The sequence below is a fragment of the Taudactylus pleione genome, unplaced genomic scaffold, assembly GCF_031769625.1.
Source record: "Taudactylus pleione unplaced genomic scaffold, aTauple2 ptg000041l, whole genome shotgun sequence".
NCBI classification, from domain to species: Eukaryota; Metazoa; Chordata; class Amphibia; order Anura; family Myobatrachidae; genus Taudactylus; species Taudactylus pleione.
The window spans coordinates 41,973,383-41,999,972 of NW_028284443.1; the positions used below are offsets into that span (position 1 = coordinate 41,973,383).

At 38.3% G+C, this 26,590-nt stretch overlaps 1 protein-coding gene across 1 annotated transcript in view; it reads right to left on the reverse strand.

Moving 5' to 3' along the window:
• The window catches only part of EFNB2 (ephrin B2), a 43,567-nt gene that overhangs the window by 11,477 nt on the left and 5,500 nt on the right, over positions 1-26,590 (reverse strand). The window contains exon 2 of the mRNA XM_088458288.1: positions 11,053-11,333. Coding sequence (XP_088314414.1) covers positions 11,053-11,333 — 281 coding nt within the window. The remainder of the gene's footprint in view (positions 1-11,052; positions 11,334-26,590) is intronic.

Sequence of the window (26,590 nt, forward strand, 5' to 3'; positions counted from 1 at the left end):
TGTTTTAATATAACAGCTACATAATGGGGATAAGGTACTATCAGGGAGATTTCTAGACTCTTCAGGGAGACAGGGAGATTGCTACTATTTCAGGGAGTCTCTCTGCCAATGAGGAAGAGTTGGCAAGTATGCTTTAACTTTTGCACAAACCACTTATCTTGTTGTGCTGACTATACTGAGGTCTTTGTTTTCCTCTTTCGATAATAATATCTCTATATATGTAAATAATAAATGAAGCTAAGAGCAGGGAAATAGGTACTTTTATTTTATTGCTGAAACAAATCATATAAAAGGAAGTATAACATAGTCCAAAAAGCTCCATTACTTCAAATAAATCATGTAAAACCAATATGGAAGATTGATAATCAAATTTTGATAGACGAAACAGTCTATTTAACAAAAAGCAGAGATAAAAATATTTCTATAATTGCATATTGCAGAAAGAGAAAATCTTCTATCGATGCTATTTATCATTACAAAGTCGAGGAAGCAGTTGAGCGTTGCTCCGGTTTTCACTGAATTTAAGGGTTCTCCTCCTTATTATAAGCAGTTTCCTATAAAAGCCAAGTAACATATAGAGATTTGAAAGACACAAGGGCTTTATGTAGTGGCGGCTTTTGTAAAGTACGTCGGGCTCTACACTGACTGAGTGCAGTTTTACATTCTGACCTCCAAGCGCTTCGTAAATAAAGCCCAAGGAGAGAACTGAGGTATGAAATGTAATAGCAGTTGGAAGTTAGTAGGATTATTATTATTTTTTTATTAAAGTAATGTAAGGAATATGGTTTTGACAGGGTCACTAGTAGAGTTGGGAATGATAAGTATGTAGGAGTAGAAACTGCATCTTATTATGCAGTGAGAATCTTTAAGAAAGATCCTCTGATGCAGATAATGGATTTTGTTTTCATTTCAGATGTTTAAATGCTTAAAAAAATTGTCACAAAACTCATATAAAGCTAAAATGAATCATCCATTTGTGCAGCAGCAGGTTATCCAGATACACAGTGATGATACGAGTTAGACTGAAATAGTTCTTAAAAGCAACTACATTAATACTCCAAAAGCAGATATTTCACAGTGGGTTTTTTTTGTTTTATTTCATTCAAAAAGGCTTTAATAACATTGTCTTTTAAAAGAGATTTGCCCAATTTGTGCTCAAGTTACAATATATGTTTTTTTTTCTCCCTTTGGCTCCATAATAAAATCACAACATTAATTTCCTGTAATTTAAAAAGAGAATTAATATTCCAAATGCTTTGTTTTTATAAATTCTATAGCCAAATAATTGTAAAAAGCTGAGGCAAAATGCTAGAAATGGAATGTGCAGTTTATAATGCCTGGGGCTGTAAGCTGTTCCTACTTTAAGAGCATTTGCTCCAATTATTTTATCATTTGCTCTTGGCTTTTGTTGTCCTAGGAACAAAGTGCTACTGAAGTATGCCATTTATAAAGTGTGGTGTGAATGTTAACACAATCTCAAATTTTAATCCCTGGACTTTTTAATAAACGTAATATTGCCTAATGTTCTCATTTAGGATTTGCAACCACACATTGGCATTAATAAGAAATAGATCTATGTTACTTTTTTATAGGTTAGAAGGTCTGCATGTATCGCTCAGCGTTAGTGCCTGAATAGCTATGTCCAATATCTGGCAAGCACTGCAGTTTAGCGCTCCTTAATTATTCAGGAAAGAATGGGTAATCTATTGTATGCCAACAACAGTTTTTGATGATGCTTAGCCAGCTAAAGGCTTTAAAGTGTAATTTAACAACAGTTTTAACTCACTGCTGACCCACAAAGTGTCCCCCTCAGGCCTAGACCAGGCTCAACAACCCTCCAGATTTGGCCGGGAGCCTCCCGAATATCGGGTGCCACTCCTGGCCCCCTGGAAAGGCAGGCAAGCCTCCCGGTACCGCCGATCCCTCCCCCCCCAGCGACGCAATTCGTTTCATTGTGGCCCCGCCCCCTGCTTCACAATGACGTTACTTTGTACTTTGTTACATTGTGAAAAGGGGGTGGGGCAACAATGAAACCAATCGCGCGGTCACAACCCCGGCCCTGCCCCCAATACTTCATCATCGCCACGCCCCCCCTATATACAGACATTCAGCTCCCTCCCAGAAGGAGGGAGCTGAATGTCGGCAAATATGGCCTAGTCTGATATAAAAAAATTGATTTAACATATGTACTTGGAAATGATCTGGTCAGCGAGCTGCTGCTGTGTATAATTACACTGATCTGATTGGTAGGTCTTATGGTCAGACTGGCTGACCAAACTGAATGGAGCACCTTTGTAGTATGGTTGTTTGGCTCATCATCAGATATGGCCAGATCTGAACGAGTTGTGACACAGTTTTAATATAATGGTGATGTGTAAATTATGCATCTGAGTCCTGTTGGAATAAAATAAAAACTTGATCATTACAATAATGAAGTCCCAGGAGCACTTTCTCTCATCCCTTCTTTTCCTGCATTAATTGCTGTCGACATCTGAATAGCACTTTGGCAGGAATCGGTATGACATTCCTCCGGACATAAGCCTGGGGGGTTCCAAACCTTAACCTCCCCCCGGGGGTGCCTAACCCTAACCCACCCACCCTCCCTCAGCTGTCCGCTCCCGACGGCTGGCTTACCTTCGTTCGGTATGCCGGGCGTCGGGATTTTGGCGGGTGGATAATGATAGGCATCGGGATTTCGATGCCTATCATTAGTCCCATTCCAGGATTTCACAGTCGGGAAGCCGGCGGTCGGCATTTCGACCACCAGCTTCCAGACCGCAAAGCCTTTGGCAGTACGTCTGTTGAAAGAGAGCATTTTTCACATTTACAGTTTATTGGTGCCATTATACTTTCAAGTATAGTTGATTGGAGGATAATCTGATTTTATGTAATCTAGATATAGGTAGGACAAGGCTAAGCTCCCTTCATGGTTCAACAATTCCAATAGCTTTCATTGGTCAAGTATTGATTTATTGGAAATAACTGGACTAAGTTTTCCTCAACGTTCATGATGTGTAATGGCTTATTGACACAGCTGGAGAGAAGGTCTGTAGAAATAGCACAGCATAGAGAACCATTGTTCTCTATGGTACAACACCACTGCTGTCCACACAGGCATCAGTAAAATGTGGCTAGGAAGAGACAGCAGTAATTGGTGCCCTGCCGACATCATTTTCTTGTAGCGGACAACGAGCGTGTGCACGAGTCCTACGTTTTATCTGACATTGTCGGTCTATTTATCTGTCTTTCTATCTATTCTGTTTAGTGTTTGAAATGCTAACTCAAAATGAAAAGCTACTGATTCAGCAGTTAAAACAGAAGCAGCAGGCACAATCTGTTTCTGGCTATGATTTTATATAGTCCCCATGGAAGGGAAGTAATATTACATTTTAATATGTCTTCATTTGATCGTTATTATGCTGCCTCCCAGGAGACTAAGCTGCTGCATAGATCTTGGCTGATTTTGGCCTATCAAGACAGTAACATTGCACTAATCAGATAGAGCACTAAGCTGGCTGGGTTTCTGCGCCTACATAGTTTCACTGATGAAGGCTGGGAAAACATAATAACAAAAAAATCCATCTTTTGCACTTGGTTGGCGTATTGTAGACAGTGTTAGATGGAGTATCTGTTCTCTAATTACTGTCTATAATGTAGTCACTCGTATATTCTATTCACGCTATGCAGTGATTTAATCATAGTGTGAGATGAATTACCTGGGAGTTTTAAAGCCTAGTTAAACGAATATTCATTTCTCCAGTCATATCCGTTTGGGCTTTGCAAGAGAGAGGCAGGCATAATAAACATCCCTAGACTCAGTAAAAAAATCTATTCTACTCAGTAAAACAGAAAAAAGTGAAAGCCTTTAGAGTCAAGCATTAATACGAAGCAATCCTTATTGCAAGCTGTACTTGATCTAATGTCCGCTTCACAGGATTATCAAGCTCACAGCTCTCTTATCAAAGAAAATCCTTTGGCAGCAAGACCATGCAAGCACACTCTGGCTGTTTCATTTGTCTGCCTGCCTTATAGTGTATTATGTTGGATTTTGTCTTTTTTATTTTTAATTAGCAACCTTTGTAGCCAGTCCAATGCAGAATATATGCCTGATGTGACAAGCTAGATTCATGAGTTAATGCAATGTCACTGTGTCATCAACTTGATGATCCACTGGTAATCCCAGCTGCTAAATTTGTGCATAGTTAACTCCTCTAATACCAAAGATCATTAAAGAGACAGGGAACATTGCCCATTACTAGTGAAGTGTTACTCTTACTGACCTTAGCTTACACAGAAGTCACAACGGCTAAAAATAACATTTGAAAGCAGATTTTAGACAAAGACATTCAACGTGCTGGGAGTACAGCAAGACAAACCTTTATGTCAGCAAGTGACACAGTGCTAAGCAAAGTGAACGGAAGCAGAGAACTGCAGGCAAAAAGACAAATATAAAGGAGAATGCCATATAAATAATAATTAATAACAAACATCAAAAAAATTATAATGTAAAGCTACACTATGAAATACATAGTATTTGTTAAGTCCTCCTATAAAATCATCATAGCCACAGTCTGCTCCTTAAAATCTCATCTACAATGTTCCTTGTTTTTTGTTAAATATATATATTTTTAATAATACCTTCCCTTTGAGGTAATATATTTAACATAAACAACCAATGTTATTTCTATAGGATGAAAGGAAAACAAAAGATATATTTCTTTTACAGCAGTTCTTAAAAAAAAAAAACTCCATCAATTTATAATCAAACAAATATCTGCAGGTTATAATTCAAAGGCCAGATATACAGTACATTAGGGTTTGTTGGCTTTTCTGAAGATACATTTCCCTTTAAAAGCTAGGCACACTGAAATCCTGCTCATTTAGACAAGTAGTGTAATTCTACAAAATCATAAAGTGAAAGTCTGGCTTTGGTAATCAAGGTAAAGGAATGTATTGCTGCACTAATGTATATAGACATTAGACTGGGCATAATGCAGTAACACAAACACACACACATTATATATACATATGAAAATAGTGTCATGGTTTGTGCAACTGGGATATCCCAATTTATATGACTGTTTGAATTTAGTGGTAATGTAGCAAAATTGAAGGAAAAGTGCACATCACGAGAATTGCACCATATTTGTATGTATGTATGTATGTATGTATGTAAGTAAGGGTTGTGTATAGGATCCTGGCAGTCGGTATGCCGCCGGTCAGAATTCCGACAGCGGCATCTCGACAGTGAGAATCCCGACACCATTAGGTAAGTACCCTAACACTAACCCTTACCCCTAGTACATAAGCCTAACCTACCCCTCCCAGCGCCGGAATTTTGACCATCGGCATCCCACGTGCCGGGATGCAGACTACATCCCGTATGTATGTATGTGATAATGTTTATATAAATACAGACATATATAGAGAGTGGTGTGTGGAGTCTTGGAATCAGTATGTATGTGTGTGATTGATCACATAGGTACTCACCAACATGCTCTCAGGTTCTTGTAGTGGGTCTCTCTGCTCCTTGAACTTCATGAAGCGGTGATGCTCAGTGGCCATTGTTCTGTTTACTTAGAAGTGTAATGTCTTAAAGGGTCACTTCAATACCAGTGTACTTGAGTTGCATGATATGCATGGAAAAATGCATTTGAACAGATTTTTAAATCATAATCTATTGCTAGATCAAGGTTGGGTATGGGATATTAAGGAGGGTTGGGTATGGGATATTAAGGAGGGTTGATTATGTGGTAGTGTGGAGGGCTGGGTTACAAATTTCAGGGCTAATTACAATGGGGAAGGGTGATGTGGACGAGAGAATTAGTCCAGATATAAAGTTGGAAAAAAATGCCCTAGTCCTTCAGAGACTAGGCACATGCTCCATATAGCAATATTGCAGTAGCGAACAACTACGGATTTGACAGTCCATGTCCCCTTTCCCCATTACAATTAATGGAAACTGTAACCCACACCTCCCCATTTACACTATACTTACCCTAACCTTGATTGGGTAATTAGGTTTGATTCCAATATATGCCTTTTTCTGTGTATATCAAGCAACCAAAGTACACTTGTTCTGAAGTGATCCCTTAAGACATCACACTTCTAAGATTACAGAACAAAGAGTCACTGAACATCACCGCTCCACAAAGTTCTACGAGAAGAAGGACCCATTGCAAGGACCTGAGATCATGTTGGTGAGTACCTATGTCACAAACCTACATACTCTACACAACACCCTTTATATCTTTATATTTATACATGTCTGTAGTCATATACACATTATCACATACATAGGTGCAGAGTTCCAATTCTCCTCATATTCCTTTTAATGCTATATACATTTATAGACTCCTCAGAGTGGGAAAAGTAAAATACCAAAAAGAAACTTTTTTTTATATATTAAATCTCTTTATTTTATTCTATTAGAATATCAATTATACTTTTATTTTCATTTTAGTGTTTTACTTTTAGAATAACAGTGATTTTATAATTGGTAATACAATGACTTTATGAACACAAATATACTTTGTCTCCTACCTTAACATGGAGGAGGAAAATACCCCTCTCCAAAGCTTTAAAATAAAAAAAAAGGTAGACGAAGCATCAAGTCTTCTCACATCAAGTGGAATTCTTGTGACAAGACAAAAGCATAGTAGGGAGCTTATGAATATTCTGTAGTGCAACCTTAACCTCGCTCTCATTGATTGTAATTTGAGCTAGATTTCCTTCATCCTCCATTTTTGGAGGGTGACACAAAAACGAAGGAAACGCTAGGAAAAGAATAAGCAAACACGAGCAACATTATCAATTTTTTCTCATATACTGGCTTTTCAATAGCTATCAGGAACACTTTAAACCTGAGTGTCTTGATTTAATGAGCACAGATTTCACAGACCACAGCTGTCTTTGTTAAGCACAGTTCATTGCCATCCTTGCCGAAAGCAAAGAAAGAGAAAGAGTGACAAGGACACAAGTACCTTCCCAGGCCATAGCCCAATACGCCTGCATTTTCTCAAGAAGATCAAATGGTGCTTGCAGTAATAAATCGTCTTTTTTTTCCGCCCTCCTGGCAGCGGAGGGCGATGTTTTCTTCTATTGAAGCACACAAAATATTCAGCAGAGATTGGAGATTTAGGAAGGAGTGTCCTATTGCCACTGCAATCTAAAGGCGTACTTAATGTAAACTACAGATGTAGGTGCCCCTATTATTCCTTATAAAGAAATGGGTCTGTTCAATCTACAAGAAGTACTCTTATTATAAAGGAAGATAAACTGAAAAATAAAAGGAAACAGAGTAGTTAAATAAGCAATCTGCAGAAATTGATACAAATGTAAACAAAGCTCTGATGTAGGCCTTGAAGCCCTACTATATTAGTTTTGAAAAATTACTTTATTGCCCAACTATGCCTAAATTTGTTGTCTGACTTTAACCTGATAAGACTACACAGGGCATTCTGAGCAATTTATATTTGCATTTATGCTCATGGCCTTTCTCGAACAAGACTAGAGAGCTTTCATTAAAATGGTGGGAATAAACAATAAAAGTAGCAAATAACCATAATTTGCAAAAGCAAATAAAAAAAAAGAGGGGCTTAAATGCAGTGGACAACGATAAGGCACTAAGAATGAATAAACTGAAAAATAATTAAAATACTGTATGTAACAGACAATACGGCAACAGAGCTCTGTAATGCATGGAGGACCGCAGAATTAATGATTTAACTCATTCCCAGCCATAGTGACTACTCAACACTGCAATTACTGTAATTAAACCATTACAATATTTTGGCTTAAAAACACTCTCTCCACAAATGAGTCTGAATTGATCAGCTGAATTCCCTGGCTAACAAAGGGTCATGGTACAGGGAAGACACACAGGCTTGCTCTACTGGCACTAATTGCATGCAATGATATTAATGACCCAGTAATTGCGTTACAAGTGGCACTGAAGTGGAAAACATCATTTTGAGGCAGAGTTCAGCTCTTAGTGGTGAGATTTTACCACTGACTGAGTTAATGCCAACTGACAGTTTGGAATATAACACTACAGTTTAGAAAAGGTTCCACTCTCATTGTATAATAGCTTGGATGGACAGTTTACTTTGACGGAGGACAGACCAGTGGTAAACCCAATAAATGCCACTGTTAGACTTTGCCCGGATGATGAACCTCATTCCTTCATGGTGAGCTGCTTCATACAATCTAATGCTACTTTCTACAAGCTTGGGCTGATTAAAAACAACTTTACCTTATGGTTTTACAGCAAAGCAGTTGGAAACTTGAATTACAAAGAAGCCTAAAATACTCCTCTATAAGAAGAAGCAAAGCAACAACTGGTAACTTCAAGTAAAAGAAAAAAAGAAAAAAAAATCACAGAAAAAAAAACAGGAATTAGAAAGCCGTACTGCCAATGCAGTGCTACAATATACAGAGGTTTGTATGTACTAAAGCTGCAGTAATTCTGCCATGTTAAAATGTACCTGTCGCCAACATGCAATGGTATCAACCATATTCTGGGTTGAATCAATCAATGTGCATGACAATGCAGCCTAGTTTTCAAAACTAGGCACAATGTATTATGGAGTTCAAGCCTCAGTGATGTCACTAGTTCCTGATAAATTCAAAGGCTGAATATTGATTAATCCAATAAAACAGCAGTCTCTGCAGTGTGAAAATGACTGGTACACCTTACAATAAGATAAACTGACAGTTTTGCAACAGTAATGTCACTGAATGAAAAATATTATGATAGCAATTCAAAATCCTATTAATAGATCTGGGTGGCATGCAATGGTAAATCACAATAGACCATGACTCCATTAAAACCTGTAAGTCTACCAAGACCTTTATTTCTATTAAAGTATATAACACATCAATGATATACTCCAATCTAACTAAAAGAAAATGGACATGATAAAACACTCTATTAGAGTGGTACATTCTCCCTAAAGACGTAATTCTGGCATTTATGACAACCATTTAATGGAAGGATACCTGGCTGTGTGAAATCACTTAGTAGTAGATTTATCAAATCCTGGAGAGAGATAAAGTGCCAACCAATCTGCTTCTACCATCAGTCATTTTACAGGCTTAGCTAGAAAAATGACAGTTACAAACTGATTGGTTTGTACTTCGGGGTCTATTTACAAAGCCTTGGAAGGAGATAAATTTTTACGGAGATAAAGTACCAGCCAACCAACTCCTTAATGTCCTTTTTCAAACACAGCCTGTGACATGGAAGTTAGGAGCTGATTGGTTGGTACTTTATCTCTCTCCAAGACTTAGTAAATAGACCCCTTTATCGCTCACCACTTTATCTCTCATTTCTATTTGTTTGCTTTCCTGTACAGATGCAATGCAAATTTACATTTCTTTCAGTACGTATGCGATGGATATTGACTCACACCTATTATAACCCTTTCTTGTACTGAGGATATAGGGGCACTTGGATGAGGCCAGAAACTGATCACAGTAGTTCAAAAAAATAATGTTATTATACATAACTGTCAAAATGCATATCATTGTCTGCACAGATACAATTTCCTTAATCACATTTGTGAACAGAAAATTTTCCAATTTAAAAATGTTTTACTCTTTGATTACCAACATGACAAATATTTCCAGTGGTTTTCTACTTAAACTATCAATGGCTGCAAATTATATGTCATTTTTCTAAGGAACTCTAAAAAGAATAGGTGCAATTGTGTGTTCTATAAGAGCTGCTTTTTTTTACTCTGGAGTGATCATTTTCACCTGGGGCAGCAGTACCAGTTTTTATTCTGTGTTAGCACTTAAGTCTTTGTTTTGGAGATCTCCAAGTGTAACAGCAAACTACCAGATCTGATCTGAAAACTGCACTGAGTTCTGGGGAGCTTACAATGACAAACTTTCATTGTCCATGTTAGCCCATTCAGTGCATGCTAAGCATTCTTAGAAATGTCTGTTTTTTGTTAATAGTTTTAACAAAATTACAAAAGTAGTGTATTCAGCAAAGGCCTCAAGATATTACAAAGCAGGTTTGTGCATTTCTTCAGCTGTTATGTTACTAATTTCTGTCACAGATCCACCATACAATGGATAACAGAGATCATCGTAGCTGTAGTTATAAAATAATAATATCCTACTATACAGCCTAAGCAGGCTTTTAGGATAAAGGGGAATCTAAAAAAAAAGAAGATGCAGTGGCCAGTTTCCAGATTACAGGAAAAAGATGTAGTCTTCTGTGGTCTTCTATGACTAAAATGTATCCAACTAACTGCATTCCACATTAGATCAACTCATGCAACTGGTTAGGGAATTAGACTGTTTGGACTGAGGCAAAAGGGTCATTAATTAGGAGGGTTATTTGAAAATGGAAGATAAAAAAAAAAATATACAGGACAAACATTTAGGAAAACCTACATATCTGAGTTTATCCATGTCAGAATAAATGATCATCTCAGTGTAAACTGAACTAATGAGGTCCGCATGCAAGCTGGAGATTTTCAGTTGAATGTTTCCCGAGGCACTTCTTTACCCACTTTACAGGTCATAAAAGATGTTAGAAAGCCGAAAAATGATTATATTTCATGATAGTCTGGGCAGTACTTTCAAAAAGGTTAGCAACTGGGCTTTGAGGTCTGAGGTAATGAAAGTGTGTTTCTTGGTTTCCAGGCTTTGATCAGCTCTCAGCCTGCAAACCCATTTAATGCTGCTAAAAAGCAGGGGACATTAGATGCCTTTTTATTTCTACTCTGATTCAAGCTGCTGAAGGAGATTTTGATACCCCAACTATTAAGTAGACCTATATATCAAATCCAGTAGCTTTTATTCCCTGCGTCTGCCACAGGACCCCAATGTTAATCTATTTTCAATATGAAAAACACATTGATTTCTAGAAAGGGGATTTAGCTGATATATTCTGATATGTATTGTCTGTCTCAGATCAAGTTTCCAGTGGACATTAAAAGTTATTTAAACATTAAAAGATACAGCTACTTCTACACATAGCAACAATTCATACAGCATAATTTGACATAAGAGATAAATAAAATCAGGCATACGTACATATGATGTAATAGTCCTTGTTCCTCTGGAATTCCAGTCCCCAGAGATTTGGACTGAACTCTTGAAACTTGATGGTGAATTTCACATCTTGGTCTGGTTTAGCACAATTCAGCAAAGGTGTTTTGTCTTTTATAGTGCAGGTATCAGCTTGATCCTTATCCACTAGGTAGACTTTATAATATTCATATTGGGCAGAAGATTTGGAGTCCACTTTGGGGCATATAATATCAAGTTTATCTCCTATTTGTGGATAGAGTATCAGCCCTTGTCCAGGAAGGAATCTAAATAAAAAAAAATGCATGAAACATAAGTATAACAGAAAGTGATGTTACAAAATAACTAGCAATATATTTATGAGGAATCCTTACATAGAGGCAAAATTAATGGTCACTTTTGGTCAGGACACTGTATAACTAACTTAGATTGAATTAAATAATTTTGAATCCCTATACAATATCCCTATACAATATGGAATTGATTAATTAATGCTGAAAAACCATTTATAAATATAACAGAAAAAGTGTGCTACATCAAGTAAGGTTTCCAATAAGCCAAACAAACATAGGAATGCAAACAAATTCTTGTCCGTCGAGAATAAAAAATAATGTGCAATTATTTATTTTATCTCATTCAATTTTTATATACTTATTATGGCTGGTAATGTTTCTAAACATTTGTTTAGTTGTCTAAATAAATAGAGTAACCTGTGCACCTAAATAATATATAAATCAAGTGAAGAATATCTGTGTAATTACAGGCAGCACATAAAAGGACAGGTTTCTTTCAAATCAACGCTTACACAGATTAAAAATTTTACCAACATGCCCCTCCTTACTGGCGGCCCCGGAGGGCTGGTACATGCACCGGTTTTCCCAGTCCTCCTCTATTCCTCTAAAGGCCTAAACATGGAAGACGGTTACTGGTAACCAGTAATACCAATCAGAATACAATTAGTTAAAAGTTGGTGAAGTAATAAGAGTCCCAGGGGAAAAAAATAAATAAAAGCTGCTCAGGAAGTAGAACATTGGTTATTATGTAGGTGGTAGTGCAGCTTTAAAAAAATTCACACATTTAACATTTGTCACCTTCAAGGGTCTATTTATAAACAAGCTGAAAATGAAGCCTCTGAATTCATGTGTCTATTTCAAAGCTGTAGAGTCATCTCCTCAACGCACAGATTGCCATTATCAGCAGAGCTGTACATGACTCAAGAGTGCTCCAAGAAAAACATAAGACTACAAAGCATCCAAAATGAAAAGGAAAATCTTTTAGTATGTCTCGTGGATGTAAACTGCTAATTCTGAACTTGCTAGAATGATATAAACATATTGCTGTTGGTTTGATAAAGTATGTAAACTAAACTAAACAAAACAGCCAGACCCAAAACATAATAGAAATTGTAATATAAATCTAAATGAATCTGGTTTTGTAATATTGCCTTCACTTTAAATAGAAGACACCAGTTTCGAAACAACACTGTATTTAATGTTACATAATATTCAGACCGCATTCAACTAAATTAAATCTAAAGTAAAAGATAAGTCTTTAGGTCACAGTATGCCATACTACGGTATCCACATACATAGACTGGTCTCTGTTTATTGCTTGCGGCACAATGCCTGTGGGAAATTGAAACAAGAGCTTTCTAATCACCGTCCTTTGCGGAGTTGAAACATTAAACACCACACTTAGAAATCCCTACTCATTTGTAAGCAGCTAAGCCTGAAGGCTCATTAAAATATTAAAGACTGAGAACAAAGACTTTAGCCAGCAATTCCTCCATAGTAAGTCTCAAGAAGGCCACCAGGTAAGTTTATTAATTGCTAAATCAATTCTCATGTCAGCCGAAAGGAATCACATTTGGCCTAGCAACCGTTAGGTTCCGGATTATTTGATATTCTAACTTTATACGAACTGCTTTTCTTGGTTAACATTATGCATAATCAAAGCCATGGAAGATCATTGCATATTCCCAGCAGCTATTACATGCAATCACACAGCTAGAATAAGACTTATCTTGGTCCTGGAGTAATAAGATGCTGCAGCCCCTTACCAACACTCACATGAAAGTTGAGCCAGGCTAAAAAGCTGTGTGCCTACTATTAAACTAATGTTAAATAAAGAGCCAGTTCCGTTATTGTTCCAGTATTTACTGGCACATTATTTTACATCCTCATGTCTAACTTGGATTTAATACAGCTAGAACTCATTATTCAGATGGTGAAGTCTGACAGTGTCGCTTGTAAACTAGCCCAGCTTCATACTTTTGCAGAGTACAAGTGTCAGTTTGCCAGGCCTATATGAAACTTTTGTAAGAAATTTTAAGGATACGAATGCAATTGAAAGAAATGTACTGCATATGGGAGCGTAAAGTCTTCCAATGCCAAATATAGAAGCAGACAGCAATTTCATGAGCCAAAATGGCATAATTGAAAATGATGTCCTTAATATAAAACTAGTTATTCAAACATCACCTGATTTAAATAAAAAAAAAACATTCTGAAATGCAGCGGGTCATCATGATATGTGTCACAGTACGAACAATCCGTATACACAGTAATTAGTTGTTTTTGCTCGTTATTCTTGAGAAATGATGCTGTCTATTCTGGATGAGGGCCAGCTCTTGACCCATGACACCGCTACACACTTCAGTACTTCTCTGCTTCTTAACAGTCTGGTGATCATTTTGCCAAGAGGGGTTTTCTACACTGTGGGTTCCCTTTTGTTCTTTTTGAATTTGTGATAATTTATTTTCATGGCCTGCAAGGGGGGGGGGGGATGACTTTCACCGTTGCCGATTCATAAATGGCAACAAACAAAATAGTGGGGACAGCCACTCCTGTAGGGGACAAATGTAACACAGGGAGAAGACATAATTGTCATTAAGCTAGAACAATATGCACATTACATAACAGAATTCCTAAAAATAAAACAATCTAGGGCCCAGCGATTTTCAGCTGCACACATAATACAGTAAACCAACCTCACCAATTAGCCTACACCCCTCTATGGCATGTGAGGGAAACTCAGCGATTTTGTTGCCCGCAAAGTATTGTTCCAATATGACTATGAGACCATCACTTCTAACTGAATTGCCCCCTAGGAATATTGTACAAGTACTTCCCAATGTCATATGTGTAGTTTGTAATCAATAAGTTTCTAATTTGATCCTGTAGATAAAATACTGCAGCTGTTTTTATTTTTCATTTAAAGCTGCTGGTACTTTCCAGAAATATTTACCCATGGTGAAGGAAGAGAGCTGAAAGTACAGAGTTAGGATAGGAACCAGTCGGACAAGTATTTCTGTTACATGTCCCAGCACATTTTTGTGTAGTCTGGAGGTAATACAGTACACTTGAATGCTTATTTAATTACTAAATAGTAATTTATATACTGACATAGCTCTTACCCTCAGTGACCTCAGTTCTATTTCACAAAGAAACTGTGCAGCTGTGTATAATTTTACTCAATTCTTAATCAATTTCCCACCTCTGTCTCACAATTGCTATGTATATAACAATAATATTACATTTCAAAGTACAAGACGGCATCATTGAGTCTTCACACTTGCTTCCCTTTGATCTATTGTTTGACTTTAAAAATATAGGTTTGAGACCTAGCAGAGTTTGCCATGCCCAAAATATTGTTTCAGTGTTATTAAACATTATCACACTGTACACTTTACAAACAGAAATGAATAATATACTAAGAAACCTAGTAAACAGAACTTAACTGAAGTCAAGAGAATGTAAGTTAAGGAAACCATTTTATGGGACTGAAATAATATTCATGAGAATACAATGACATTAATGAGTCCGAAGGCACAGACCTTCAGTGTAAGGCAATGATTAGTATATCTGCCGCCTTGACAAAGTTGATGCAGTTATTTTGTGGGTATAACCAGTGCTCAGCCAATTAAGTGACTCGGGTATTAGTTAGTAAGGAAATGATGGGTTGAATTCTCTTGCGTATTAATTCAGCCACAAAATAGTCTATACTGTAATTTGGCGACGGGTAAACTTTAACCTGACTAATATAGGAAGTCTACAGAACCGCATAGGCCTTTTGGGGATAAGTGAAATAAGGACCCCATCACCCATCCCTGCCTCTCATAGAAAATTCTTGATTTTTTTCAATACTTTTCAAAGTCAAGCTGGCACCTGTTAAACAACTGCCTTTACATGCAAACCATAAATCAACACATAAGCCTGAGTGGCAGAAATACCCAGCAGAACATGAAGTCATTTGGCTTCACCAAGCTGCATAATCAGTAGATCTAATCATTCCTCCACCTCAATACAGTTTGCAGACTCCTATCAAATCAATTTAATCTGCAGGTAATTTACACCTGTATAGTTAGCTTCCCGACGGCAGCGCTCCAAACCACAGACTGTAAAGTAGGGTGGGGTCTGTCTTGCTATGTGCAGGTGAGGCATTAGACAAATAATGACAGAAGCCTGTAAATTAATTCATGCCAAATACAGATTTTGAGTGATGTCACCTTTTTGGTGGAAAATTGATTTAAAAAATGCAAATGACATGACATAAATGCATAAAGGAATATTTCTTGATCATTTGTAGCTTTTGACAGATTATATGACAATCACAAATGCATACGAGATGCACAATTAGCAAGTTGAATGACAACCAGTTTTTGTTTTGTACATTAGTGGTACTTCTGTTAAGTCCTATTAACTCCCGCTGCTGTAAGCTTTTAAGTGAAACATTTATCAAATATTGGACCACTCACAACAATGTACAAATACAATGGGGGAAATTCAATTCTGTGGGAAGTTACTTTGCATTTTGTCCCTCACTTCTCTGTGGAGTGTGAGGGAACAGTTGCGATGCGGACAAGACGTGATATGCCGCTCCAGATCGGTACATTGCGGCAATGCCGGGAATTCAGTTTCCCTCAATGCTTTCACATAGTGGGCCTGTTACGGAACCACACACACACACACACACACACACACACACACACACTACCATTCTTCACGTAGTTGAGCAATTACTTTTGCAACTGCGCATGTGCGAAAATTCATAAAAACTTGTACGGCACATGCATTACATGATGTGTACGCACAAAGGAGCTTTTGTGATCCATATGCACAGTATCAGAAAACTGGCAGAAAAGTGATGGGCGTTCCTGTGCGGTGACTGGGAGGTGCTCTAAATTAATGCAAAAATGTATCTTGTAATGAACGTGTTATGGGAGTGTCACAGTGAAAGTGGCTGCATACACAGGCAGCTGCAGACAAGGGAGACTATAGTCAGATGGAGGAACTGCACCTGCCACAAGCGACCGATGGTGGCATCTATGGACGCACCAGAAGGTATTACTGCTTCTGCGGTATTTGCATAAAATCCCATACAACTGCCTACAGACACAGCTGCATACAATTCTGTGTCCCACACAGAATCAGGCCTAATATGTGTTAATAGGGCTGGATCACTATTCCGGTTTGTAGTGGTGGTAGCTTAGGGGGCGAATATTCCCTCTGTACTATATGTTTGAAAACTCTAATTGTGCAAACATAAAGATTACATTTATTTGTGCTAACACTGACTTTTCAGTGAGCTGTGTTCAATGTCACAGCCAATATTGGGTAACTTGTCTGATATCACATGTGTGCCTCAAATAACCATAATGCTTCATAACAATCATATAAAATCAATTAGTCACTGTCACGTATGTTGGTAAATAAGAGTCAGAAGAACACAGATGTGTCTGCAGTTATCTTCCGTACTTACTAAAAGGCCACAAAAAAGCTGGAAGCAAATGCGTAACTGTGATCAGTAGGGGGTGCAGACTCTGAGGCCCACAGGTGAGGGGTACAGAAGGGACCTTACAAACAGTTGCTATGGGGCCCTCAAATATCTAGTTACGCCCCTGGCTGTAAGAGATCTGGCAACTGGGCCCGAGGTGCAAAATGTCCAAATCCTGTCCGTTTTGACAACCCGCGAATATCTTTTTTTCTTTTATTAACAGACCAAAGGTTTTACATGAAGCAGCTTGCCCACACTAGTGTGGCTAAACTGGGCCCTGATCCTTTTAGTAGCTTCAGACAAACTTTAATATACATTAAATCTACGAAAGTGTGATAATCCTGCCCTCTAACATAGTTTATACATCTATATACTGTGCTGTGATATAATATGCTGTGCTACAACTCCTGACACTCGTTAATTTTAAATTAATATTTTTTTAATAAAGAAAATATATTGCAAATAAACTGAATGGAGGTTACTATTGTTCATTTTTTCAGGTATTTTTTCACTTATAAGTGTCTGGAGCCAGTGTGGTTTTACAATTAAACATAGAATTCTGTACAGTCCTGGTCTGGTTTGCCTTACCACTTGCTGTTGTTGGTTGTAATCCAGGTTTGCTGAATGTTCCTCCGGTACAGAAGGTGTTAATAATAATATTATTATTATTATTATTAGTTATTTATATAGCGCACACATATTCCGCAGCACTTTACAGAGAATATTTGGCCATTCACATCAGTCCCTTCCCCAGTGGAGCTTACAATCTATATTCCCTATCACATGCGTACACACATACACACTAGGGCTAATTTTGGTGGGAGCCAATTAACCTACCAGTATATTTTTGGAGTGTGGGAGGAAACCGGAGTACCCAGAGGAAACCAACACAAGCACAGGGAGAATATACAAACTCCGCACAGTTAGGGCCGTGGTGGGAAACAAACCCATGACCTCAGTGCTATGAGGCAGTAACACTAACCATTACACCATCTGTGCTGCCCTAATATCCACTACATAATAGAATATGCAAGTTTAGTAGTAATGTGCTTAAACCTCTGGGAGGTAGTGAAATATTTACAGTTGTCATACATTTAATTTAGCTGGTATGGTTATACAGGTATAACATACGGGATGTAGTTAATTTACCGGTGTCCGAAATGCCGGCCGCCAGAATCCCGACGCGGAAAGCCCGACTTAGGACTAAAAATAGGCATCTAAATCTCCCGACGCCTATCTTTAGCCCGACGCCGAGATCCTGACAGCTGCCATACCGAATGAAGGTAAGCATGTATGTTAGGTGTTAGCCATGGAGTAGGGGTGGGGTGGTTAGGTTTAGGTTCCCACTGGGGAGATTAGGGTTAGGCACCCCCCTGTAGAGGGTTAGGCTAGGGAAAGGGGGGGTTAGGGTTAGGCACCACCGGGGGGAAGGTTAGGGTTAGACACCCCCCGGGTAAGTTAGGTTTAGGGTGCAGGAGGGGTGGTTAGGGTTAGGCACCACCGGGAGGTTAGGCACCACTGGGGGAAGGTTAGGGTTAAGCACCACTAAGGGAGGGTTATGGTAATTACCAGCCCCAGTCGGGATGTAGAGTGTTCGGGCTTCCGGCGTCGGTATTTCATCCGGTGGCTAATCCGCCGCCAACATATTTGTGCAGTTCCATCTACTTGTAATATCATATTTGTATCTTCTATCAAGACAATGTATTGACGGTTTTACACCTTCCCAACAATCAACATTTATGCTTTTGGAAATTATGAAAAATACTTATCTGAAAAAGCTAGGATTTTAAAAAAAAGCTACATTGCTATATTTTGTGTCTTATTATACAGGAAATGAGCATTCAGCTTTTACAGGCCATACAGAGAGGATGACCTCTTTAAAGCCCCAGGATCTGAAACAAAATGAATGTCTTTTAAAATATGTATCGCTCTGCCCTGCAATTTTCACTCAGTGAGATAACATGTTTTGCTCAAAGTACATAATAAAAACAAGGATGCAACCAAACATAAAAAAATGTTTAAATATTTATATCAAGACAGACACCTAGATAATACTATTGTTCATTTTTATTATTTTAAATAAAAATGTGCCTGGGAAGTGTAAAGGACCCTAACAACATATGTATTCTGTCTAGTGAACACAGCAAATGACACCCACTATATGTTCGCTAAACATGTAAACATTAACATGGTCTAGACACAACATACAATTATCACGGTTTGATTTTACTTATTTATAACAGTCTATTGATACTGTTAATAAAATTACCTTGCTGTAATACAGAGGATATGTACTAATCCAACAGAAGCAGAGGTTAATTTGTATGATGTATTAGTCAAATTATAAGCATACCATTACCATACGCATCTGTTAAACAAGCACATTTATATTAATACAAATAAGAAAATAGAAACATTGAAATAATATGATTTAGTACAAAATATGCAACAGCCACACAATACTATATAAAAAAATTTTTTATAAACCTTCTTTAAAATCATATTTGACTTATACATCTAACTTTATTAACAAACTGGCTACTAACAAAGGATTCCTTTGTACACTCTGACATCGGTTTTCAGAAAAAGAGCACTTTTAAGGGGATTTATGAATGTGAGCACTGTGGCCAATGAAAATATACAACAAATAATATTTGAATCACCCATCAGCTAGAAAAAGTAAGCAGCTTACCAGTATTTATTTGTGCCAATGCATTTGCACTTAGATATGTAGGTTTGCACTACACAAGAGCTTAGCGATAGAATAGCATGACACCATTCATGTTAAAACTATTGCTGACACCGTATCAGCGATTAATAAAATAATTTTACCCTCAACAGGAAGGTTAAAATTTGACATTATTTTGTTAGTATTGTCTATTTTGTGCTATCATATGTCTGTATGTGTTTCTAGGCTTGAAAATGGTGACGGTCAACCTTTATCTATATGCTAGTTTTAACCTTTCTTTTTTTAAGAATAAGTTTGCATCTATAACATTGAAACAATTATACCACTTTCCAGAAATGCCAGTATACCTCTATGTTATCACCTAAGTAGGATATTTATTAAATTGTTCAACATAAAACTGAAGTAGACTATTTGCTTTACTGAGTGCCAGTATACCAAAAAAATGACAGTACTGTTTAAAGCAGTGGTTCTAAATCATTGGTACGCACCAAGCCCAGTTTTTTTGGGGGGGGTCGACTTGCTGCTAAAAGGTTAAGCAAGAATCAGAACCAGGAGCCATAGCATAAACAGGAGCAAGCAAGCAAACCAGGAAGCTAGAAGAACATCAGACAGAAGGTAAGAAGGGGCTGGAGCAAACTAGAGGTGATGGAGCCAGACGGATAGTCACAGATGGCATGAGGCGGGAGGCACAAGGGGGATCATGACACAGAGGGCATGAGGCTAAAGACAGACTAGGGACCTAGGACCTCATTCAGAGGCGGTCGTTAGTTGCAAGCGGTCGCACTGAATCAGGGCGGCCGCTTCCATCCTGAACGGCCGCCTCCTTGTCGATCATTAAGCTGTGGGTTACCACCCACAGATTAACGACCGACCAGGTTGAGGGTCGCGATGGTGATCACCATCGCGACCATCGGGGCTTACGACCAGACCCTAAGGTTGGGTCTGGGCACTTGTAAGCCCCAGGGAGCTTTCTGCTCTGATGGAGCAGGAAGCTCCCCACTGACATCACTGATGAGGTCAGTGCGGCTGCCCACAAAACAGTAGGCGTTCGTAAAGGAACGCCTCCGTTTTGGTAACCACCCCCCCGGCCCACCTACCAAACGGGGCTAGCTGTCGATCAACATCGACAGCCGCCCCTTTGGTAACAAGCTCCGGAACGTGTCGCTCCAGGGCTTGCGCACGCGCAGTGTGGCCGCTGCGCGTGCACAAGCCTAACCATCGAGTCGGTTATGAGTGCATCGGCGCTTGCGACCGACTCTGAATAAGGTCCTTAGACTCTAGAGAGACAGCATATTCTAATCTCCTGGAAAGCTATGTGATTGACTTAAGTTTTCCTTTTCTATTAGTTGTAAGTGCCAGCCGGAGAGGAAGGTTTTGGTGTAGCGGGCTAAGAAGTCTGTGGAGTGGCAGTAAGAGCTATGTAGAATGGGCAGTGAGAATGTGCAGAGTGCGTGATGACGTGATTCATGTCATAATGGCTTCCCTCCCTCTGCACAATGCCACAAATACACCAGAGGATGGGACCCTGATGGTTCAATATGCTGTGATTCAATGAGGGTAGGTGACCTGTTCTTACCAGGATTTCATGAGAACTGCCTGAAATTTGGGAGACTGTCTTTGTGACAGTAGGGAAGGCTGGTTTCAAATAAATTTGTTGTCTACACTCAATGAAGACAGCCATTTTGTGGGCTGAGACAAAATTTAACATAACAAAATGAGTTGACAGCACACTATTGTGACAGGTGCTCTCTAAGTAATAATATGATCAAATCATTAACGTAAAATCTTGCAGATAAAAAAGATAACATTACTTGGGCCCAGTTCAGCACATGTACAAGCAAACAGTGAGGATTGCAATTTTAGAAGGAACAGGCCTGTCCAAGATGGCAACTTTTCTAATCCAGAAAAGCTGAAAAATGGCAAACACCCCAAAACCAAAACAAATGGCATTTCATTATGATTAGATGTAAGTAAAACAAGCCATCATTTCTTCAATTTTAAACTAGAAAGACTGCTGACATTATTGCCTCAGCTATCTGAAACTACAGCTCTTAGAGAGCGTGAAACCTCACTGAGACATCCTAATTCCGACCACTATTACATATTCAATTTCCAAATCTTTAAAAATCTACATTGGTTGCAACTTCATCCGCCAAGAATCTGCACTTTTTTTCCATTCTGACTTAGTGTCACTTTCAATAAAGTAGATTTTCCAAAATGCACGTTTACAGTACTCCTATAGTCCCTTGAATTTTCCAATGCTGCTCTCTAGCCGGCTTGTTAGATTTGCTTGAATATCTGTCTCCTTCATAATATCCCCTCCAGACTGTGATGCAAGTCCCTACTATTCTGTGCTTGACATAATTTAGGACAAAATATAAATAGTTCAAAATTACAAAGAATTTTCTACTAAACAAACACACAGTCACATCACATATTAAAAAATATTGATTTGGTAGCCTGGGAACTCAGTTAAAAGCTAGAAAGAGAACATAATATTTATATCATGCTTTCAATCAACAGCTTTGTAATTAACAGCCATATACTGCAATGAAATACTGGGTGTTGGCCAGTCACAGCTGCCAAAGGAGGGGTGACGTCTTGCACTTTCAAACAGATTCCATCAATGCTTGAGAAACAGAATCAAGAGAATGAGTAGCATATAAAATAATGCTAGTATTATCTAAAGATTACTGTGCTTCAGTTTGCACATTGCGTTCCAATCCAGTGATAAGGAACAAGAAGAATGAATGTGGGATGGTAATATACTGAGTCAATGTGTGACTCACATTGTCCTATCAGGTAATGCATACTTCCACCTTTTGCTGCATAGCAGATGTTGCCACACTGTTGAGAAAAATATTAGCATCACAAAAAGAGGCTTCTCAATAGCTAAGCAAATGGTCTCCTGTTTGCTATGCAGTTTGTGATCTCCTTATTAGGTCATCAAAATCCACGATCATTAATAAAAGCTTCATTATGGTTATCAATCTTTAATTTAGTCATAGGCTGATTGCCATTATGCATTTAGCTTCCCATTGTTAATGATTTTTTAATGCTTGAAAAACATTTGAATTCTGTTTTACAAGCTGCCAAACCGTGTGGATTGTAAGTATCTATAAATGAATGAAGATAAGTGAATAGTATTGTAAATGCCTGCTTCCTATTTTCTGTGTGGTAGACATAAATAGGACTACCAGGCACCTAATGGCTGAAATAGAGTTCACCTTCATGGGCCGGTTTTAATGCTCTGCAATGCTCAGGCATTTGTGTGGCGGATAAGAACACGTCTGATATGGCCAGAACCAGATGTGGAAAGCAAACTATTCAGTAGTTGAAGGAAATGAGAGACAGACAGGCACTGCTCTAGATCAGTTATTGCTTCTCTTTTGTACAAATAAGCACGCAGGCCAAAGCCATTTGCGTTACTTCTTTTGTTATTTGAATGCCTTACATATGCATAGTCTCCAAAAGAGGCAGTAAATCTGCCGGACGCACATGTAGAAAGCTATACTCTCCTTGCACCATAAATATTTCGGCTAAATCACAACTTGCTAAATACCCAAGCAGCATGCCTTTAACTCCTTATCTACAGGACAGAGTGGAAAACGTGAATTGCTTACTATCTGCATTGAGGTTACATGTTCTCTCCCTGCCTGCATGGATTTCATGCTAAGGGCTAAAAATATACTGCTTGGTTAGATGGCCACTAACAAAATGTGACCTGGTGGGAGTGTACACATTTGTAGGCCTGTCTTAGGGAGTTTAGATTGTAAGTTCCACTGGGGCTTATGTGAATGAATAAAGAGTCTCTTGTACAGCACTGATATAGGTTGGTGTTATATAGAGAAAGAGTAACAAGTCCATCATTATTGTTTACTGTTTTCTGCAGTGAGCATGTTACCACTTGTACAAACCAGAACTGTAAAAGAAAAAATGACTATGCTTATATTTTACTGATGTACCTAAATTAGGTGTATATTTGCTTGGGAGGAAAAGAAAGCTATTGTACAGTGCTTCCACGTTATGCCAGTTCAGCGATAAATGGATGTGCTGATCTTGTGTGAGGCAGTGACCTGTCCTCTCCTGTGATTATGTCAGCAAGGACAGGGCTTCATGTGACAGGGGCAGTGTCATGATGTGAGGAGGGGGATAAGGACAGGAGGCCACAGACTGATAGTAGAACCATGTTACCCTGGCAGAGCTGAACAGTGAAGTTACCTCCTGTCAAATTGATGTGGAAATACTGTGCGGTTTCAATCTCACTTCTTTATGAAACAAAGTTGATCTCACAGATGACATTTTATTATTCCCTGTCATATAGCGGACATCATCTGAAGCTAAAATGCTAAGGTACCTGCTCTCGGATTTCAAGCAACAAAGAAAGATGTAAAAAGCTGGAAACTTATCCAAGCCAACCTGCCAAGAAACATGATTTAATAAAATCATCTGAGACGCACTTAATCAAAAAAGTGTGTTTAGGATTATTTGTGCAGACAGAACAGTTACTGTGAGCTTCTGTGTTTTCTCCCAGTCTGAGCTATTCTTCCATCATAAAGAATTCTATTCTACCAGCACACAGCCATTCAGACTATAAAACAAATACTCTGTCTCCTGCACCTGTACTACCACATCTCAGCGTGAGGTTTAGAGCACTTCTAAGAGTCATTCCTCGGTGTATCTTGTATCTGTGAGGACAAAGTGCAGGGAAAAACAAAAGCGAAAGAGCCTTTTTCTCTTCTGCTTTTACAGGGCTGTTTTCAGCTGGAGAGCAGAAGTCAGGAAATCATCCTTCGTTTTACTGCTTTGCTGCATAACAAAACCAATGGCTTTAAACAAAGAAATGTCTGATGCATTTAATGTGACATTCTGCACTGCTCTTAAACAAGTAAATCCCTTCCCCCTTTTTCTTATTTCAGCAGCCAAAAGAACGACTTTAATAGGAAGGTGACGTTTTACCTAGAGTAGGGACCTGATTTGTGATTAATGTGTATGAAAGATGCAATGTGACATGTTTATTTAAACTTCTAATTTAAATGTAATGCTCACAATCTATTTTCGAATGATGAGGCCTTTATTCCCCTACATACACTCTCTGCTGCTTAACAGTATGAGCATGCCTAGAGCCAGTACATAGAACCACAGAGCACTGCATAATGCTACACGACTGTCACTACTGTTTTCTAGAACCCGGGGAGTTAAAAGAAAACATGATCAAACATGAACTAGGAAAAATAAGTTATATAAATAAAACACAACTATAAACATGTCTCCGTATACTGAATGTAGGCTTTTGCAACTGTGTACATTGGGGCTTATTTAAGAACAAGGTACAATGTCCACACATGTCCTGTAATCCACCTCAACCCATCAGATGGCAAGTCATTTTTCCTGTGTAGTGCAGAAAATGAAAGCTAAGATCTGATTGGTTGCCATGGGTTACGTTAATACATTACCCCCCTGTAAGAGTAACTCTCTATAGCCACAAGCAATACAGACCTTTTTTCATGCTGTTTAAGTCTTGCTTCCAAGTTTTGTGCACTCCTCACATAATACCCAACAGCCTGAGCAATGCCTTTAGTTCCAACAACCCTTTCAGATACGTCAGTTGTAACATCAAGCTAATCTATGTGTTGCCATGGTTGCACCCTTCATCTGCCTTTACATTTTTTTTGTAACTGCATGAATTTGTAGAAGATGGGAAAATGGTGGTTTTATTGCCATACAATCAGATTACAGCTGTTAGTTTCACTATGCCTTTTTACCTATGCTTCAATCAAAAGGGATCAGTTTCTTTAGAGATTGTCCTCAATTTAAATCACTCCTGCATAGACCTGGCCCGAGTTGTAATCCCCTTATTAACAATGACCATGGGTTGATTTGCTTAAAAATAAAGCAAATGGTGTTAAGCTTTGTTTGTAAATCAAAACTACAAAATGAATTACTAAAGAAATCAGCAGATTTCACACAGCTTGTATGGTACTGAATTTAAAATGAGAATTAAACAAATCAAACAGGAAAGCTGTGTGAATGGTGTACATTTTTCTTTATGAGGCAAGGCCTCGGATTGCTCATATCTTTTGTCTTGTTGGGCTCTGACCAGACAATGAAGCCACAGGAGTTTTCCAAGCTTTTCTATTACTGACCAGTTGCTTCTATATACCATTGGGACAAAAATAATTCTAAGAGGTGAAATTCTGCATAGAAGCCTATGGCTCGGAATCTCTGAATACATATAACTTAAACAGACCTATTTTAAACCACCAGAAAATGTCACAAAGAATGAACACATAAGAAAGTCTATGAAAATGTATGACAGGGTGACCTGCAAAACAAGTTCTCCGTATGTCAGCCAGCACAGAAGGAATAGATTAGGCCAACATGAAACTCCTTAATTGCTGGCTTTCAGAACTTTCTTCTCATTTACAAATGTGCCACTTCTGCTGACTACATAACAGTAACAATGCTTTTAGTTGGTGGTCACCGTGTGCCAGGTGAGTATCACTGTTTGATCTTCAATGTAAAAGTGAGGTAGTTTTTTTGGGGGAAGCTAAACCAATATTCAGGAGAATGTAACCTATGACATTTACTAGGAATTAGCAGAATCATTGTGGAATGAGATGCCTAAAGTTAAACCAACCTTCAAAATAGCCCACAAAATGGCTGCCGCCACTGTGTGCAACTGATCGGTACTCTATTCTTTTTTGCTATATTTCTTATATGTTAAACATAGACTTGGCTAACACACGACTATGTTAACGGCATATACCTCGGCATTAAGAAGGAAAAATTTTACATGCCAAATGCAACAGGGTTAACTTATAAGCAAATTAAATACTGACAAACAGAATACCGCTATGAATACACACGTTTGATTAATTTACTACATTACTCTACTTTCTTGTGATTTTTAAACTGCCTGTAGATTACACATACCATTAGCAAAAAACAAAGTTCCTCTTTGCTTATTTACAGTGTAATCGTGAAGTAATGCGTACTCAAATAGAACAGTTTGCAGGCAGTTTATAGGCCTGTAATCAGAGCTTGCAATAAAATGCAAAATAATTTAACGGATACCTT